At 38.8% G+C, this 21,624-nt stretch overlaps 1 protein-coding gene across 1 annotated transcript; it reads right to left on the reverse strand.

Moving 5' to 3' along the window:
- Nucleotides 1–317: 317 nt before the first annotated feature.
- serpinc1 (serpin peptidase inhibitor, clade C (antithrombin), member 1) lies at nucleotides 318–15,315 on the reverse strand. Its single transcript, XM_042056193.1, has 8 exons — nucleotides 15,168–15,315; nucleotides 10,297–10,669; nucleotides 9,835–10,050; nucleotides 9,606–9,743; nucleotides 8,906–9,124; nucleotides 8,151–8,325; nucleotides 961–1,025; nucleotides 318–658 (listed from the first exon to the last, which is right to left on the reverse strand). The coding sequence occupies exons 2-8, from the start codon at nucleotides 10,666–10,668 to the stop codon at nucleotides 476–478; spliced, it is 1,368 nt and encodes a 455-aa protein (XP_041912127.1). The 5' UTR covers nucleotide 10,669; nucleotides 15,168–15,315; the 3' UTR covers nucleotides 318–475.
- Nucleotides 15,316–21,624: the final 6,309 nt, after the last annotated feature.

A 21,624-nucleotide genomic window follows, 5' to 3' on the forward strand; every position in this document is an offset into this window, starting at 1 on the left:
GTTTATTCAACGCTAATTTGTAGTTGAGGCTTTAACCATGTTGGATTTTACTGCGTTGTTTCAATGTTGCAATATATCATATTCAACAGTGATTCACTGTTGAGGCTTTCAACATGTGTTCAACTATGTTGAAACGGCAGATGTTGAAACAATGTTGCGATATCAACGTTGATTCGATTTGCAAATCCAACACATAATTCAACGTTGATTCACCCTTGGTATATAACGTTTGTTCACCGTTGAATCAATGTTGAAATGCCAGCAGGGAAGTCTGTTGCACGTGACCTAGCTCTAAACAAAGCTAGATTCAACAAAGATCCTTTTAACAAATGCACTCTTTATTTCAGACACATATTTAAACAGCACCCACCATTATTTCATTGTATTCCTTTGAGAATTCAGAATTCAGAAAACATATTGTGAGTTTGCTTCCTCCTCTTCCTGCCTTTGCACTGTCCTTTTGCTCAAGGACATCTCATTGGTTACCACCGCATGGATTTGCCACACGGCCCATGAAGATAATGGTATTGATGGTGGACTCACGGATGAGCAGCAGAAATGGTCGGTTGGCAATAAATACTTCACGGTTGAAGTTTATAGAGCGACCAATGGCCACCACTGCCGTGGCAGCTGCTGCCTCACTACCCTCTTCGTTTACCTAAAGGGGAAACATCAGAACTGACTAGTACATCACAGCAATGTAGTGATCTTGGGAATGCAGTTTCAGCTTTCCCTCATGGTGTCCATGGGTTTAACAGTTCTGAATAACAGGAGTTCTTGTAAAGCATTTTGTAATTTTAATTAAGATGCCGTTATGGACTGCAGTTTTCACATGCAAACACAATTATATAGGCATGGTTTAGTCATTTGTGCTTGGAAGTTTTAGAGAACATTTTATAGTAGCATCATTCAGACAGGCTTATGCATTTTGACAGTATGACATAAAAAAATCAGCTGTACCTCTAGAAATGATTTATGGAAGGCATCCGAAATGTAAATGTCATCTGATTCATCTTCAAGTAGTCCTGAAAAGTAACAGATGTACAGAAATATTACCTGAAATATAAGAAACTCGTCATATACGTCATAACAATTGTCAAAGATGGAAGCTGATGGCATGGCATGACTGAATGGGCATGGCTCTGCATCCATCTCAACGCCTATTTTTCTCAGTTGAATAGCTCACAAACTCTTCACTTACCACATGACAAATATCCAACACATACCATACCACATAAATACAGCAGAATGTTATAGAACTTCAGAATCCAATGGTAGGCTATATTGTGTCCATCTGTACAATTAAGCACTTTCAATTAATCCAGTTTTGAAATCAGCAGATTTCTGCATTGTGTCCAACATTGGGGTGGCATTATAATGTATTACACCCCAGGATAATTTATTGTGTAGCATACAGGAGCATTGACCTAACTCATCCATGTTTGCGCTTCCTGTCAGTCTCTTCACTGTCCTGTCGTAAGAAAGGCAAAAAGCCCAAAAATATACTTTTAAAAAAAGTTGGCCTTTGTCTACATAGCCAATAGCTCAGTGAACTAAACTATTTATAATGAATACTGTAGGATTCTGGGGTGTTCTCACTGTATTCTGATGAGTTCATATGTTACAGTACTTCTGTGTGTAGTATACAACGGGGAGAGGTCCATACCATTGTACATAACTGTGCCTTAGGCCTGTGTACCAGCAAAAAGGTCACATATGCCGGTGTTTAGGAACATCCGAGGAACATCAGTGATAACATGGGCCGAGGGAGACAGCATGTCGGCCTGTTCAGGCTAGTATCTCCATCTGGCCAGAGCCGGTTTTTGTACACTGGTTGGCACCTGCCACGTTGGCATGATTGACGTTTGTATGTTTTAGTATAACAGGCTTTGTCTACGGATCGAGGAAGCGACTCAAGGACTTCTGTCGGGAAGCTCAGTAGCCGCTTCTAATAACAACCACAACAAGCAGTTTTTGACCTGTGTTCTGTTATTCATTATTGTACCATCTACAATAAATCATCTAATCACCGATCCTGATCCCGTAGTCAAGCTTTATTGACCATCTTCAATACAGACATTAGAACTAAAACACAACTCAACAACCAGAGAATCCAACATTGTTTTAGTGCATATATTGTTACAAATCCCCAAGCCATGCAGTATATCACCATGATATTGCTAGATTGCCAGACAATCCCACTACATACAGTACATATGAAAAGGTATTTTGCTCTCTATGGTGAGATAAAAAAGTATGAAATCTTAAGATGCAATATGTGTTTCCTTGTTATAAGACTATAATAAATCTACAAGTATTATAACAAATACAATGCCAGATGTGGGTAACCTAGACTGTCCAGAAAAACACCAAAAAACTTAAACTGTAACACATGGCCGTCGTGAATTTCTTTGGTTCTGCACCAAATCGTATCAATTAAATAGTTATTCATCAAACTGTAAATTCAACTGCATAGGCCTAGTGAATCATGAAGGAGACAGGTAATAGAAAATAGTGGATAGAGGACATTTTACAGAGGTGTTCAGGGAGAAATTACTGGCTTTTTACAAACGTTAAAATGTAAACAATTTTTGGCCAACATTTCTTTTGAATTATGTGGAATTCCCTCAAATGGACGTAGAATCTGGCTACAAAAGGTTTTTTCTGGCAGGGGTTCATTTCTTAACCAAATGATCCAACATTATATAATCAACATGTTACATACTAAAAGTACCAAGAGCTGTCTAGAAAAATCCTCCACCTACTATTGAGCTTCTTCTTTCAACCATTCAGTAAGCTATCATGAGAGGTCATTGTGATCACAAATAAATGACACCGCAATTTGTAAATATATTTTGAATTCTTTTTCAAATAATTATCATTTATGTGTCTTCACCACAGGATAGAACCTAGGCTGGGCCTGTTATCAAACCTCTAAGGGGCAAATGTATACTGTATGTATGATAGCACAGCATAAATAGGGACTTGGCCAATCCACAGAAATTGCCCTCTGTAAATTTGCATGTGTGGGTATTACATGTGTAGGTATTATATCTGCAGGGTTACCATATCTGCTAGGTATGTCATAATGGAATGACATGTCATCACCTCATTCACTGAACTTCAAACATGTCCAGTGTGTCTTTGCAGCTTACAGTATGATAAGCTACTTTAACTACCTTTAGCACTACTTTGAGTAGCCTTGGTACTGTAATTTTAGCACGTATCACCTGACTAGAACTGACTCTTGACTGTATGTAAATAGCACTCACTGATGCACTAACTTGTTCTTATCGTACTCTACCTTTAAATTGTTCAACAACTAGATGTACCGCATAGCGGTACAAAATATGACCGCCGCTCAGTCCTGTACATCCGTTCCGCGAAAATAAATCACACTTCAATTTGTCTCCATATTTTACTCCATCCCCCACTCTTGAAACTTTTGTGTATGCTTGTTTGGCATGCCTGAGTGTGTGTGTGCGGATGCACAGAAAGTACCCTACTGGTGCTGAAAAGGTGAATAGATTGTAGAATAGCCAAAGAAGATGTAGAATTGTTATAAAACCTTTAAAATCTCTAAACAATCACAAGTAGGGCAGTTCATCACAGTTCATCCATTGCAACTGGATTGATGAAAGGTCACTTACACCTGTAGGCTACATTGTATTTGGGAAATGCAAAAGGTATCAGCATAATGTTATTTATTTATTTTTATTTTTTTTTATGTATTTTTAAACAAAAACATCTCTGTCAGTTCCATGCCGTTTTCAACAGCTATCAAAAACAAAGGTCATTTTTGGATGGATGGATTTTTTGTGAATGTTTCTTCTTCTACATAAGATTTTAGTCATCTTTAGTTCATGTAATACTTTATTGTCAATGCACAAATTAAGTAACAGTAGTCTGAAACGTTATTGTTAATGCACAAATTAAGTAACAGTAGCCTAGTCTGAAACGAAATGCTGTTTTACATCTAACCAGTGGTGCAAATAACTGACATGTCCAAATGGGCCTTGATGAAATGCGTCGCTAGACTGTTCATACACATTTTAACGGGCCAAAGTTGAAGAGCTTTTGTCCGTTATTGTAGTGCAAATATAGGCTGATTCATGTTCCCTTGCATTGTTTAACTGAGGTCCATGGCTAGTCTGGCTTTCATCAGACCAAGCTCAATCTTTTAAGAAATCAAAAAATAAATAGCGGGCAGATCAGGCTGGGTTCACCCAGCCTAGTCCATAGGCACCCGATATTGTTTAATTTTCCGATTGAGATATACACGCTCTGGCTATTCTAAATGCAAAAATGCATCAGGGAGTTATGAAAAAACGGTAACTAACAAACTAGATCCTAATAGAAAGCTGTTAGCTTCCCTAAGCTACAGGTAGGATTATAAGGTAGGCCTATTTACAACATAAATTGTCAATAGGCTATGCTGGCGACACAAATAAAATCTCCTTTGGAAACCAATGGCTTACGCCTTACAGTATCAAGCGGACTTAAACTGTCATATCGTGGCGAAAAGTTGTAATAACATTCACGCAGCTCCATGAGTCAAGGAAAGCGCGAATGAAGTAGCCACTTCTAAATGGGACCCACTACACAGTAGCTTAAGGTGTTTTGCTAAAGCAGCCATAATGAAATGAAGGTGTCATTGTTTGGATACTTCACACACGTGCTTTTTAATTTCACAGACTACAACTACCAAGCTGTAATCAAAGCACATCGATTCCCCTCTCACACCCTGCACGCACTTAAAACAAAATAAACAGGCGTCTCCGTCTCATGCATGTACAGTATAGGCAAAACTGTATCAGACCGGTGTAACGTTGGTAAATCTTCCATTGCACAGAATGATTTTGTAGCATGTGCAATAAATGACAGTCGAAAGATACAAACAGTGCTGCTATACATTTGCTTGGTATAACCGCATTTATAGTTTTCTACAAATGCAATAAATCAAATGCCTCCATCACTCAACCAACGCTAACGGTAACATTACCTAGGTCCTTATTGATATTACAAGATTAACGTACCTGCAGTAAAAACCAAGCATGTCCGATAAACATCCTCAGATTTATTTCGGCTTCAAGAAGAAATGGGAATTACACTTCATGTGAACATCGTCCTGTCCTTATTAGATGTTCGCTGCGGTAAATTACAGTCCTTGTATGAAGCGTCCATTGTTTTTTCCAATCCACTTTTAACTTCCAACAAAATTACGTCTCACTGCAACGATGCGCCATCTAGTGGACAAACGACTACTTCTCGCCAATACTGAAAATGCAGCCATGATGATGATGATGAATATTTATTTTGGCTTTCTTTTAATCCTACTGATTTTCATTTTTTACCGGGGGGGCAAATCACAAATGAGTGATTATGAGCCAGGTTGATGTGGGCCCTTGAGACCAACATACCATAAAAGATTCACAGAGAACTGTGTCTGCCCTACCCTCCTTTCGGGGGGTCCAGTCCAGCGGGGGGGCTGCAGATGAAAACGAAAAATGACGGTTCCATGCTATCCATGTGGGGGTACATGCCCACCAAGTTTTGTGTACCCCGGTCTTTCAGTGTCCCGGGAATCCTTGTTGGTGTACGTCACTAAATGTACACATAAATTATTTTATTGTAAGGCCCCCCATGAACGAAAGTACACAAAACTTGGCATGCATTCAGAGGGTGTCATAATGATCCTACACTTTTAATTTCGTGCAGTTTTGACCTTGTCAGCCAGAGATATTGAGATGAAAACACCTAATTGTTTGCTTTTTAATTTTTAACTAGGTGGCGCTATACATTAAATAAGTGGTAATGGGATGGGTTGACATGCCCCCTTAAGACCAACATACAAAAAAAAGGTGGACCTCCTAGGCCCTACGGTTCTCGAGATATTCACAGAAAACTGTCTCCGGCCACCTACAGGCCAGTTGGTGTATAGTAACATAAATTAATTTATTGTGTGGCCCCCCATGAACGGAATTCCACAAAACTTGGCGTGCATACAGAGGGTGTCATAATGATCCTACACTTCCAATTTCGTGCAGTTTTGACTATGTTAGGTCACAGATACCTTCAATTACACCACCTCATTTTTACTTTTTTGTGTTTAACTAGGTGGCGCTATACATGAAATGAGTGGTTATGGAATGGGTTGACATGGCCCCTTGAGATCAACATACAAAAAAAAATGGTCCTCCTAAACCCTACGGTTTTCGAGATATTCACAGAAAACTGTGTCTGCCCTACCCTCCTTTCAGGGGGTCCAATTCAGCGGGGGGGCTACAGATCAAAACGAAAAACGATGGTTCCATGCTATCCATGAGGGGTTACATGTCCACCAAGTTTCGTGTACCCCGGGCTTTCAGTGTCCCGGGAATCATTGACAGAAATTTGGGCATGCGAAAAAGAAAAAAAAAAAAAAAAAAATCTGACTAAACCTATATGACCGCCGCTTCGCTGCGCGGCGGTCATAATAATAATAATAATAATAATAATAATAATAATAATAAGCTTTCATACACAGAATGCAGCTCAAAGTGCTTTACATTCGGAGCATGTAACACAATAATAGAGAAGAGTTAGTCATTATCAGTCATTCCTCTTTGTTGCTGTGGCTGTTTATGATCCAATCAGCAACATATCAGAAATACTTAGCAGTATAGGCTTTGCTAACAAATGCTTAAGCTAACAAATGCTTAGGGCCTGTTGATGTGGACTAAGTGGTTTGCCTTAGTATGTTATGTATCAATGTATGCTATTCGTACCCCGGTGCACACAGCAATGTGTTCTATTAATACCCCGTCTGGTACAAATATCAGTGTATGCTATTTGCACCCCTGTACATTTACTCTGGCATGTTGATCACAATGTAATAAAAAAAATGTTTTTGTTGTATGTCACAGGGTGTGAATAGCTCAGCTGTGTAATAGACACTCTGAATAAGGCATGCTGTTTGCATCACTGTTTAATTAGAAGTGAATGCTATTCCTACCCTGGTGTATATAGTAATGTGTGCTATTTACACCCTGGTGCATGAATTAGCTAATTGTTGCAATCAAAACTTCTGTTTCAGAACTGATTTCTTGTTCAAATTGCGCGCCTTCTCTGCAGAGACGTTGGTACACATGTGCACTCACTCCGCCAAAATGCTTTCTGCGGGAATCAAACCCCAGTCTCCCACATACTAAACTATGTCATTAACCACCATACTGTCAATTTCCACATCAAAATGAGTGTTTGCAGGTAAACTTATATTTCATAGGCCTGAGCGTCATAATCACAACATTTCTGTTAACTAACAAACTGACATTTGTATGTGTTCACTTAACAAAGATTGTGAAAATAAAACACAACTTTTCCATCTAAAACTTAATTTGAACAGATATTAGTGTCGAAACCTTTCCGAATTCTTCACGTTCTGCTGAAAAAACGAAAAAACGAATGTCCGCCATGTTTTTTGTGCACGCGAGCAACATGTTTTTGTTGTTATGTCACAGGGTGTGAATAGCTCAGCTGTGTGGCCAAGGCTATTCGTACCAGGGGTGTAAATAGACACTCCGATTTTTAATTCACAAAAACAGCTGATGGAAACGCATACAGATTTGCTTTTTATGAATTTACACTTCCATATGTACAGGAATATGCTGGAAATAAGCTAATAAGATGGATGGAAACCCAGCTACTCTTTCCTCCTCCATAAGATTTTGATTGTACAAAGGAGCCATTTTAGTCAATGTAGCATAATGAATCTAATTTTTTTGCCTGGTAGAATGTCTTTATAAAGTATTAAAAACTTTATTTACTTTAAAGTTAAAAACTTTAAAAACTCAAATTTGGTAGGCCTGGGCCCGTATTCACAAAGAATCTTAAGGCTAAAAGAAGCTTCTAACTGGCAGATTGAAAAATAATGGCCGTGTCAGTTGTAACTTTAGGACTCCTAAGTAAGGAGTAATTCACAAATCCATTTTAGCGCTAAAAGTAGCACCTAAGTCTGGGACAGGTTAGAAGTAGTCGAGAGGACTCCTAACTCACTAAGACATTAAAGTTACCAACAACCAAAACTATTCATTGTCAAGGTTTAAACTAAATTGATGATTTAAGAAGTGATTATTTCTGATTATTTTCATAGGAAAGCAGATTGTGTGTACCGGGAAGGCTAGAGTGGTGTGGGCTGAAGAGGTGCTGCAAGCCCATACTCTGCAGTTTCTCCTTTAGACTGAAACCATCTTCAATTTGGAAGCGTGGAATTTGCACAGCCACTGATATCTCCTTCATGTTCTCCAGCCAGCCAACCACCTTCCTCAGGTCCAGGCTTTTCTCCACCTGAAGTCAAATCCACAATGAAAGAGTTAAATGGTAAAAAACGGCAATTTGAATGTTTTTCAAGTAATATCAATCAAACTGAAGGTGATTAGATGTATTTTTACTTCATTGTTTTACTTGATTTTACCAATAAATAGTTTGACTGACCTGGAATACACAATAAAAAGGCATGTTTTTTATATTTGTAAAAATGAATCTGTTTTTTGCAAATTAACTCTTTAATTTGAAAGAGTTGCACACCCTAACATAAAATTATCCTCATCACAGTATGAACAGAACTACAGTATGTGTCATATGTAATTAAATGTAGATAAATATAAGGATATTGTCTGCTGTTACATTGTCCAGTTCTTCAAAACAATACAAATGTTAAACCCTTACAGATCAACAATGCTTGATTGATAAGCAGCTATTTTACACTACATTTTGTGTATTGGTCTTTGCATTGGGCAAACCAATGAAAAAAAAAATTCTTTGGTAAGATGTGTGCATTATTAAGTCTTGGTAAGACTTTGTGCATTATTTGTTTCACAGTAGCCTACACATATATTGGTGGCAAGACACCATATATGATTAATACCTCAGACAGGCTGATGTCTTTTGTTGGAAGGATCAGCACCATTGTTATGTCTTCTCCACGGTATGGCATTTCAAGGACCTTCACATTATCCTCAGGAAACCTTCCATACCTGAACTTTGTTTCCTGATACATCATGGGCACTGGGCAGGTTTTTCCATGACTAAGATAGAAGTCATCATTCATAACATTGTCCTTGTCGAATTTATTTTTCCACTGGCCCTGTAGTGCATAAAGTACCTCTACAGTGAATTTAGTTAGAGTTCCTTGTACCAACTCAATTTCATTAGCACTCTATTGATCAAACAAATATGAATTAAAATGTGTAACAGCAAGGGCCCTAATTTAAAAGCCAGGCAAAGTGCAACAAGCTAAGTTCTCGTGCATCATGTTGAACGTGGGAGCAATGGACCATTGACGTCTTTTTTAAAGTATATTTCTGGGCTTTTGTTGCCTGTATTGGCAGTGCTACGGTAACCAGCTGGTACGTAGCTATGCAGAATATACCCAGGTCTCTGTGCACCCCCCCCCCCCCCCACACACACACACACACTCACCCCACCACCTTAACCATGGTGTTGTATTAGCAAATTGAATTTGTTTAATTATAAAATTAGCTTTAGTTGGACATTTGACTTTGCACTTCGCCCATCATTTGAAATAAGGCCCAAGGTGTTAATATTTTCTCAAATTCTCTCTCTACCTTGAAAAAAATGGTGTTCACTAAAACAAGGACAGTGGTACTGTCTATAGAGCCTTTTGGCAGAGTGTCCTGGATCCTGCTCTCTGTCTTATTTGAAATCCATTCATTAATTGTCATTCTTGAAAGCTCTGGCTTCTCCTGTGTAGGACAAATAAATCTTTAGGCATGATAAACAAATTTGGGTGAATGATCTACACTGATACTACAATGATCTCTGATAGAAAGTCACCTTGAAGTTCAGTGGTAACAGCTTTGCCCCATAAACCAACTCACTGATGTTCTGGTAAGTCTCATTGAACCTCATAGACTTTTCCCCAAACAAACGGTTGGCTGAGACCAGCTCTGTCGTCTTGTCTTTTTTCCGATAAAGACGGCAATTCAGCTTCGCAAAGAAGAAGTGCACCTGGTCAGATGTCTTCTCTTTTATTGTATCAAACTCAAATACCTACAGATGCAGTAGTAAATATAAGAACAATAATAATTAGACCACTAAAAAGAAACAGCCTACATAATAAGTCTCTCAACCACACAAATGCGTGACTGACCGATTTGAATTTCCAGCAAGAAAAGAAATAAGCCTGAGTCTGTTCATGTTTACCATTATAACATACATATAAGAACACAAATTGAAGCTGCTTCTCTACAGTGAATATTCTTTATCATCTGTCATGTAGCTAGCTAGCTATCTTACTTTCATGATTTGCTCCAGGGTGGTGTTGCAGGCTCCCAGCTTGGTCATGGCGAATGCTGTGGAAATGCTAATTGGGGACATGAAGATGTTGCTATCTTCAGGCTTGCTCTTAGCAAGCTCCTGGAAGAGAGAGAGGGCAAATCTGCTATTTGCCTTCGACAGCTCCCATACTCGGGGGTTGGTGGACTCTGGAATTTTTTCAGCTGCTTCAGTAGGGTTCTCACTCTCTGGTTCAGGATCTGGTCTACGATAGACACATAATGGCTCCAGGGGGAGGTCTTTGGGCTTGGCACTGCAGATATCTCGGCTGGCCTGGACTGTGCAAAGTATGGACAGGAAGCACAGCGACCACAAAGACACCAGTGGCTTCATCCTAATGAGATCCCAAGATAAACAATTGGACTTGTGAAGTATGGGTATGCTTCAGGCCAAATACCCCCCCCCCCAAAAAAAAAAAAATGACACCTGATTTCTCATACAAGAAAGGCTTTTACATTTAGAACTGTATTTTGGTGAGAAAATGTAAATGCATCATGCTTTTGCATAATGTATGGAACCCTGGGGTCATTGCAAGATATTTTTTGGTGTATATCCAGAAAACGTGCACTCATTTGACTAAATTGTGAGCTCAATTTACTAAATCGTGCACACGTTTTACTTAATAGTGTGCCCCATTTTACTATCTTGTGCTCTAATTAAATTTTTTGTAAAATGAGTGCACAATTTAGTAAAATGAGCACACAATTTAGTAAATTCTGCGTACAATCTAATAAAATGAGACCACAATTAAGTAAAATGAGAGCAATGTTGTAAAACAAGCATATAATATACTAAATTGCAGGCGCACCGGCGGCACGAGGGATACAGGGTCTACTCTCTACTCCTTATCAACTCGTTCAACTGTGTACACACTGGCACTGACTTCAGCTGAAAAGAACACTCTGGAAGCCCCGTTTTGGCCGCTTGAATCTAGGAGCAGATAGAAGGTATTCCAGACGCCCGCTGGAATGTTCAGTTATATGTTAGCCTACATTTTAAAAGAACGGTTGGGATAACATACTGTATACATAAATTAACTTAATTTGATATTAAACAATACTTTACCAAGAAGCAATAAAAATGTGAAATTAGACTTCCCTCAATCATGTAACGTTATTCAGCTTATTAAAAAAAGCATTTCGGACACCATGTTCATTTGATCTATTCTCTATATCACTGATATAGGCCTTGAACAAGTATTATGTTTCTACAATCTCTAACTTGACCTTTAATCCTCGTTAATAAAAACAGTAAATGGAACAAATGTTTCGTAGGAACCACAGTCTATGGTAGGAACTGAAGTTTACTTAGGTTTTGCTCTCTCAACTGTGTAGCCTACACCTCATTTTGAATTGGTTGCTGAATAGCGTCATAGCTCATTATCATAAAGTTTCAAGTTCTGCTTGATGCTCTGGTCGCTCTGGTCGTTTTTAACACATCTCTGTGTCCAGATAGGGACAACACAGTTTGTGTTGTTTCCTTTTTTTATTTGTTACACAATATGTGTTGAAAATAACACAACTTGCGTTGAAAACAACACAACAGCGAGACTTAGAACAGTCTGCTCGTGCTCGAGTTAAAAAAGTAGACCAAAACAATAGATTGACGAAAAGAGGATACATTAAGGGGAGGATAGATTATTTCTGTTTGATTTATGCCATCTACGCCAGCGCCATCTACTATCATCAATTTTCATTGAAAGTTATAAAATGAAAGCATACATTTAAACAACAATGATCATGGTTTGAAATCGATTGAGAGTTTGATTGTCTTTACTTTTCCCCCTTTTTAAATATATTTTCTTTTTTTACTTTTTATTTGTCTATTTGTTTTGTTGTCTGTCTTGTATGTCTTGGTGTCACGGGTACGCTGGCGACTACGCCACTCCGTCCGGCATTTTTTGTATTTGTTATTTTTTAAATGTATTTGTCATGTCTTGATGTCATGGGCACGCTGGCGACTACACCGCTCCATCCGGCATCTTTTGTATTGTTGTTATGTGTCTTGTTTGTGGAGCGCTTTGGGTTGCACTATGTGCATGTTAAATGCGCTTTAAAAATAAATTTGACTTGACTTGACTTGACTTTTGAACAAAACGAGTGAATGAATAAATGGCATAACCTCAAAAAAACGTTGGCATAGGCTATTCAAAATTATAGGCTATAGCCTACGTTCTTAGGTTAAAAGCGTTCACTCCAAATTATTATCTAGGTGTAGGTGGTCATGAATAAAATTGGTATCAACTATAACTATAACTATTTAACTATAAATATAGGCTATTGTCTCCCATAAGTCTTCTAGTTCTGCCAAAGTGTTTGTGAAATATAATTATCTGAAATGCAATTTCAATTTGTCATGTAATATTAATCTAGGACACAGTTGATTTGACATTCATGAACAATCATCAACACATGAAGCAGTTTTAATCATTAGTAACCTATACCTTTTTTAATCATTAGTAACCTAGACAATGTATTGTTTAGAGTTATTACTTGAACATTCCATTTGTACTGTTTACCATATCTGTGCCTGTGTAAAATATTTTGTTCCTGTTTTATTCATTTTAACCAACGCTAATTTAAATGAAATGAATGAATTTAAATTAAAACACTTTGCCCAATTGTTATTTTTTATTTATTGCATTTTGCAATGAATGGTTAGTTAACTATACATCATTAAAAATGGGTTTCTCAACTGTGCTCCATATGGGTAGGCCTACAGTTGTGACACAGTCGAGACAAAAATGCACCTTATGTTTATGAGCTAATTGTATAAGTATAAGTATATATACTCGTTTGATCCCGTGAGGGAAATTTGGTCTCTGCATTTATCCCAATCCGTGAATTAGTGAAACACACAGAACACACAGTGAGGTGAAGCACACTAACCCGGAGCAGTGAGCTGCCTGCTACAGCGGCGCTCGGGGAGCAGTGAGGGGATAGGTGCCTTGCTCAAGGGCACTTCAGCCGTGGATGTGGGCATGGGAGACTGTGCTCAACCACTTCCCCCGCCCACATTTTCCTACTGGGTCAGGGATCGAACCGGCAACCCTTCGGTTATAAGCATGTAAATGACGTGGAATTTCATGTGGGAAATCACTTATTTTCAGTATCTAATTTTTTGTTTGATTTTGTGTGAACAAAAAGTGTCTCATCTGTACTCAGTTCACCCACTATGCCATCATGCTACGTGTTTTTTTTTTTTTGCAACACTGCTTGATTAAGCTTGAAAAGTTAACCTGCTATGGACCAGGCTAGTTCTGTGGCATAAATTCCCATAGTTACCAAGCTAGGATTCACGTAAACCACACTAATGGAACGTAACTCTCACTAAAATTGGCGACACTTATTGAAATTAGCCAGGCTTAGCCTTTAGCGAGGTTGATGGGAATAACCCTCTGATCCACAGCCTCAACCAAGCCACACCAACTCACAAGATAACAAAGAACAAGCTACAAACTGCTATAACTAAGACACCGTGATCTACAACACTGACAGCAACAACATTGCTATTTAAAAAGGGACAGACAGGTAGGCACTCAGTATTGGTTTAGAAAATGCAAGAAGCATAAAAAACACACATCACATGTGTCTGCTTTTGCCTATTTTACAAACAAACCTTGAGTGCCTGGACCTGCATATTTTTTTTTTTTTTTTTTTTTTTTTTTTTTAATTCTCATGAAGAATATTTGTCATGAAAGGTATAACATCAGTTTAAAACTGCTAATATGTGCACCAAACATTAGGTGAGTGATCGGAAGCTCACACATACCCATGAGAACATATGCCTGAGCTATGAATCACATGCCCACATGGGAGTTCCTTGAATAAATAGCCTACCAATCTCTCACTTATTTACATAAATACCAACCTGCTTAGTAGCAACAGACTGACTGACTACCACAAGACAGAAGAAATAAAGGACAGCAAGTGTGCTACTGATGGTATTGATTTTCATTGAATTTGTCAGCTGTAGTGGAGATGCCTGTTTCCTTAATCTATGTAATTAAAATTGAACATGAACATTGTATCATTGTGAACATTGTATCACTGATCATTAGAAATTAATTTATCTTTTTCTGTAATTTCATTAATCAAATCAATGCGCATTTTGAGAAATGACCTTAGATCAAATGAAGAGTTTGGTTCCAAAATGCTATATCTTCCATTTTAATGAATTTTCATAAATATATATAAAAAATATAAATATTTTTTTTACATTTTGTTCTCAAAGTAATTTTAATGGAACTGTAATTATGTCATTGTTACTACATTTATCTTTATTCAGTCAAAACAACACAACTGCAATTGTATTGATATTACCTGAAATACACAATTAAATAACATGACTTATTAATGTTTTCACAAATGAAGATATAGCATTTTGGAACCAATCTCTTCAAATTAAGATATTTATTTTGTAATCAAGGACCAAAGAAATTGGTTGTGTAGATCGCCACCAATAATGCCAATATTGGCTCTATTATGAACATAAAGTACAGTTTGTGGAGAGGTATTGTGAAAACCCCACACTATTAAATCCATATGTGGCTCTATAGATTCTAACTTTTAAATACAAAATAAATAAATAAATAATAGTTAGACTGTCTATGGGTAAATATGTTCAATGACAAGTGCCTCTGACGTGTCTCGTGTCTTTACAAAATTTTGCAAAAATAATATTTTACTTAACTGTTATCTGGCACATTTGCAACAGAAAACTATTTTACTTCACAAATGATTGCTTATAACCTGAGGTTAGTTGATCTTAAACATGACTCCCCCATACAACTCTCCTGTGATGATAACAAGCCAATAACACACATTTCTTACCTGCGTTTATGTCTGTATTATTGAAATATGCTACCGTAAGAACTTGTGCTGCTGCAGACTGAGGTAAAAGAACTGTTTGGCAGGGTCACTGGCCTGTAGAACATTATGTTGTGTACAGACTGCATATTTTGTGCTCAGCTCGACCTTTGAGGTATTGATCAGATCAATGCACATGTTAAGCTTAACTACTCAAGGTTTAAATGACAAACTACACACACTAATTAAAAAAACAATAATATAGCATTTAGTTCCCATTGACATTGGCCACTAATATTTGTAATTGATGTCAACAGGATGAACTAAACTCATATTTAATTAATGATATACATTTCTTTGATGAAGTAGATAAACTGCTGAAGTGACCTGACAGTGGGAATTGCTTGCTTCAGTATTTTGTTAACTGTGAGTCTGTATGTTGCTGATTCCAGCTTGCAGCAATCATCCGGTGCCCCAATGGGTAGGGTATGGCTTAATTTGTATCTTTCCAGAAACCGATGACTGTAATACCAAAAGAACAGAGTCCTTGATGCTTTTACTGTTGTCCTTCTGGTTTACAAACTTTGCCTGGCCCCTTCTGCTTTTGTGGATCTTGTCTTGGAATTTTGCTCAGTTGGATTTTCTATGCACTGACCCCGACTGTTTTAACTTTTAGACTTACATAACAAGCCTTTAAACTTGAACTTGAAACTCATTTTGATGGTGGACAATGACTTATAGCAAAGTTCTTTTAGGCAAGTCCCTCCACTTAGTGGCCATAATGCAACAGTTTTTGGGTACTCATCGGGCATCCTATTCGGCAGAAATGCGCGTGCGCAAGGCTTCACGACACCAACCGTGCTCCAGCAGCAAGCTCACAACACATGATTGGCACGATGTCTGCGCAACACACCACATAATTGGCTCAATGTAGTCACATCACACTACATGATTGGCTCAATGTATACACATGTCGACGTTTTGGCGAGGAAGGGGTGGGATCATAGACAGTGGATGGGATATGACAACAGCCCCATGCATTTCTATGGAGGATTTTTTTGAGTGCTGTGTCACCTCATTAGAAAGTCTCTGCTTATAGGGAGACAGAATTATTGGCATTGTCATTGCCTGGAACGCCTGGTATTTCATATGTGAAAATTCACATGTGCAGGAACATGATCCTTTCCGTCACTTTTCGATGCACTGGATAACCCTTTTGTTTTTCATAATTTCCCAATGTGTAAGGCAGAACTCTGCACATTGAAAAATTACACAAAGGTGTACCCAGTGTGCTGAAAATGGACAGCAACTGGTGATAACAATTCTTACACTGTTGCTTTAAGTCCAAGGGCCAGGCAAAGTGCAATGTCGATCAACAAGCAAAAATAAACAAAAAGTAATTTAATAACTTGGCAAAATCATTTTTCAGTACCAAAAGTCGCATGACTATCATACCAAGATTTCATATATGCATTACCTGTAAAATGCGTATTCATAAGTCAAGGAGGTGTTGGTGTGATTGCTATTGAGAACAGATCCGATAGTCCACGTTTCAATCACATGATTGATTATTCTTTCCTGAAGTGACATAGGCTACACTTCACCATACATGTAGGCTACACTGGCACCGAAAAAGAGCAATATTTCATGGGAATGATTAACTTTATTATATACTGCTCAAAAAAATTAAGGGAACACTTACAGTTTTCCACAATTGTTAAAACACATTTTTTGAAACCTTCCACCCTTTTCTCCATTCTCAAACTAGTCACAGAATGTCTGACAGTTCTTGCAAAATAAAACACTCGCCAAACAGTGTCAGAGTACCGATCCAGTGTATGATTGAAGTGTTCCCTTCATTTTTTTGAGCAGTATATATCCTTTATTTAACCAGGGTATAGTCACATTGAGACAGAGGTCTCTTTTCCAAGTGAGCCCTGTCGAAGAAAGGCAGCGCCTAAAGGGGATAAACATACAACATAAAACACGATACAAATACACCGCACAAAAAGAATGTTAACAGAAGGGAACATGGAAATATATCAACAGGTAATCTAAAAGTGTTCAAAGTACAGAATTTAAAATCAGAGAGTGGAATGAATATGTTTTAACTGTTTCTGAAGTGTATTCCAGGATGCAGGAGCATTATATTTGTATATACAGTATCTAGCCTAGTTTTCAAACCCTTTCAAGTTTTCCGCATTTTGTTATGGTTCAGACTTGAATGTTGTTTTCCATCAATCTACACCAGTGTTTCTCAAACTTTTTCAGACCAAGGACCACTTAACCAATAAAAAAAACCTCACGGACCACCTAGCTAAAAAAAAGAGTAGACTTACTTTAACAGTATATTAGGCTACACAATAGACCTACTCACTGAACCACCTTGCTTATTGTCTTTGCACCTTGCTTATTGTGTCAGATTATTCATATGATTTAAACTGGCTTAGTTTACATAGGCAGATAGGCAGTGTTGCAGAACTGTTTGGATTTACATACAAGTTGGTTCAATATTTCAAACAACTCATCTATTATTGGGGGCCAAGCAGCGAAGCTGCGTGGCAACCCATAGTGATTCTAGCTTTTCCTATTATTATTATTTAACATCTTTCCTCTGCCATTGAAGTCTATGGCAGCCCATAGAACCGTCTGGTGAAAAGTTGTGAAATTTGGCACACTTATTCTACTCATAGCACTGATTACTTTCACCAATGTACAGACCCCAGACCCAAAAACTCTAGCGCCACCAACAGGTCAAAACTCATCAATTTTTAACAACATTAATGCAAGTAGCTCCGCAATACTTGGACCTATGAAGCTGAAACTTGCAGAGTTGATAAAGGCAAAAGGTACAGCCTCACCCACTAATTTCCAAGACTTTATCATGCTTGCTGTAGCGCCACCAACAGGCCAAGTTGCAAACTTTCCAAAAGTTTCACAGGTCTCAAATTTTGTCCGTTTCTCACGAAACTTGACACACATGATATTCAGACCAAGCCTCACAAGAGTTAGAAGACCGATTTTTCCATTTCAAAAGTATTGACAGGTGAGAGCCAATCAAATATGGAGTATATAATATACTTCAATCACACAGGAAGTCAGCTCATATCTCTTCAGTGCCTTGACTTATTGATAAATTCCAAACTTGGTACATGCCATCAGGGCATGGCCCTGACCACGCACACCAACTTACATGCCACTAAGTCTTACCCTCTAGCGCCACCAACAGACCCTAGGAGGCGTCAGGGCATGGCACACCAATTGTGCACACCAATTTCCACACCTTTGGGTCTAAGCCTCTAGCGCCACCAACAGGTCAAAATTCATCATTTTCATCAGAGTAACAAGAAATGAGCTCATATCTCAGCAACCCTTTCATGTATCGAAACCAGTCTTAGTACATGGAATTGAGACCACATCCTGAGGACGCACAATAAATTAAGTGATAATTCGCAACACTTTCTTGTAACGACACCAAATTTGGTACATTGACTTGGGACACCATCCTGAGGACACGGAAAAACCTTTCGACTTTTGACCACTAGGGGGGCACTAAAGTTACAGGTGAGCTAATATCTTGGCAAGGCTTTCAGATATCGACACCAAACTTGGTATGTAGACTCGGGACCACATCCTGAGGACGCACAATAAATTTAGTCACCGTTGACCACAAGGGGCGCTATAATTAAGAACACTTTCTTGTATCGACACCAAACTTGGTATGTAGACTTGGGACCATATCCTGAGGACGAACAATAAATTTAGTCACCGTTGACCACAAGGGGCGCTATAATTGGCAACACTTTGTCGTATCGACACCAAACTTTGGTACATAGACTCGGGACCACATCCTGAGGACGCACAATATATTTAGTCACCGTTGACCACAAGGGGCGCTATAAGTAGCCACACTTTATCGTATCGACACCAAACTTGGTACGTAGACTCGGGACCACATCCTGAGGACGCACAATAAATTTAGTCACCGTTGACCACAAGGTGCACTATAATTAGCCACACTTTATCGTATTGACGCCAAACTTGGTACTTAGACTTGGGACCAAATCCTGAGGACGCACAATAAATGTAGTCACCGTTGACCACAAGGGCCGCTATAATTCGCAACACTTTCTTGTTTCGACACCAAATTTGGTACATGGACTTGGGACACCATCCTGAGGACACCGAAAAACCTTTTGACTTTTGACCACTAGGGGGGCACTAAAGTTACAGGAAATGAGCTAATATCTTGGCAAGGCTTTCAGATATTGGAGGCAAACTTGGTTCATGGACTCGAGACCACATCCTGAGGACGCACAATAAATTTAGTCACCGTTGACCACAAGGGGCGCTATAATTAACAACACTTTCTCGTATCAACATCAAACTTGGTACGTAGACTCAGGACCACATCCTGAGGACGCACAATAAATATATTCGCCGTTGACCACAAGGGGCGCTATAAGTAGCCACACTTTGTCGTATCGACACCAAACTTGGTACGTAGACTCGGGACCACATCCTGAGGACGCACAATAAATTTAGTCACCGTTGACCACAAGGGGCGTTATAATTCACAACACTTTCTTGTATCGACACCAAATTTGGTACATGGACTTCTGAGGACACTAGGGTTGGGCACCGAAACACGGTTCTAATATGGCACCGGTGCCGACGCAAACGGTAGTAACTGCATCGAATAACAAAGTGGATTTCGGTGCCTCATTTCGGTGCTTAAATAGCGTTTTTTTTTTTTTTTTTTTTAATAGGCATCGCTGCATGTCATGCGCCATCTCTAACGTCTTGCTCTGATAGCAACACATCCAGATACAGTTACCCAACACAAACACTGGATGTATAAACCAGAGGGGTGCACTAGGAGAGTGGATGGACAGTGTTTGACAGCTTGTGTGAGCCCAAGTAGCTTACTTTAAAGCGATATCACGAGCTCCTGTCAAAATCTAGCAGTGGGCCTAACTACACACAAGCAAAAGGCTATGAAACAACATCAACAGTAGGCCTATGTTACATAATATCCTTGCTAATGCGCTAACTGGCATTTATTTAAAATGTTATCAGCAAAGTTATAAGGTGAAAACTTTATTTCAAAGTGTGTTCTAAACAACATAATGGCATGATATTAATCTTTCATGTGCATGAGGCCCATATAGCAATGAATATGAAGATTATGTTAAAAGTTAGCTGGAAAAAACATAAATATGTAGGTTACATACCTGATGTCACTGTCACTGAGCTGTCAAAGAGGCTACGAAACCATCTCCGTACGTTATCGCTAATTAAACTCAGCTGACTGGTGTTAGCGCATATCCCATAGTTGCTGTTAAAATGGCTACCAGGCTAGCGTTGGGAATCTAAACACTTCAACACCGACATGTAGCCTAACATGTTCAAAACTATTGCGTGTTATGGGGGAAGACATGAAACTTCTTGAAGCATTTGGGAACACACTGAATTAACTGGAAAGTAGAGTCCCTGTAGATTAGCTTGCTTGCAAATGCCGTTGTCCATGACCTGGCAGTTTTATGGCAAGCGGTTTTAACATACCTTATGGCAAAACGCCCACACTCGGTAAACTTGAAAGCAGAGCTTTAGCCTACCATTGTGTGTGCATGCATGGCAAGCTGTTTTAACATTTAAATGTATTATTCGTAGGAGCAATGAGATATTGTAAATTGAATATGCCAGTTCAATTTCATGTTCAAATTTGTCTTATCAACAATAAAAAAAAGCAATTCATGCTTTAGACCATTTTAATTTAAAACATTTTAAAAACAAAGTACCGGTTCAGGCACCGTTTCGGCACCGGCACCGTTTTAAAAGTATCGATTTAGCACCGGTATCGGATAAAACCCAAATGATACCCAACCCTAGAGGACACCGAAAAACCTTTCAACTTTCGACCACTAGGGGGGCACTAAAGTTACAGGAAATGAGCTAATATCTTGGCAAGGCTTTCAGATATCGGAGGCAAACTTGGTTCATGGACTCGGGACCACATCCTAAGGACGCACAATAAATTTAGTCACCGTTGACCACAAGGGGCGCAATAATTAGCCACACATTCTCGTATCAACACCAAACATGGTACGTAGACTCGGGACCACATCCTGAGGACGCACAGTACATATAGTAATGTTTGACCACTAGGGTGGCGCTAGAGGAACAGGAAGTGCTGATGCATGTCAGTTGCAGTGCAGTGCAGTTGAGAGACCCTGGGAAATGGGCAAGTGGTGCAGTAGAGACCTCGGCAATGTCAAATTTATCTCCCATCTCGGCGGCTCAAGTATCTGCAAAGACCTTGGCCCCCTCATTGCTGCTCGGCAGCTATATTATTTTATCATGTCTGCTCGCTGACCACTTGGGATAGCTTGCAGACCACACTCTAAAAAATAATACACTGTCTCAACTTAAAAAAATTAAGGTAACAATTTGCATGGATCTTTTTAAGTAATTTCAACTT

The sequence above is a fragment of the Alosa sapidissima genome, chromosome 12, assembly GCF_018492685.1.
Source record: "Alosa sapidissima isolate fAloSap1 chromosome 12, fAloSap1.pri, whole genome shotgun sequence".
Lineage (NCBI taxonomy): Eukaryota > Metazoa > Chordata > Actinopteri > Clupeiformes > Clupeidae > Alosa > Alosa sapidissima.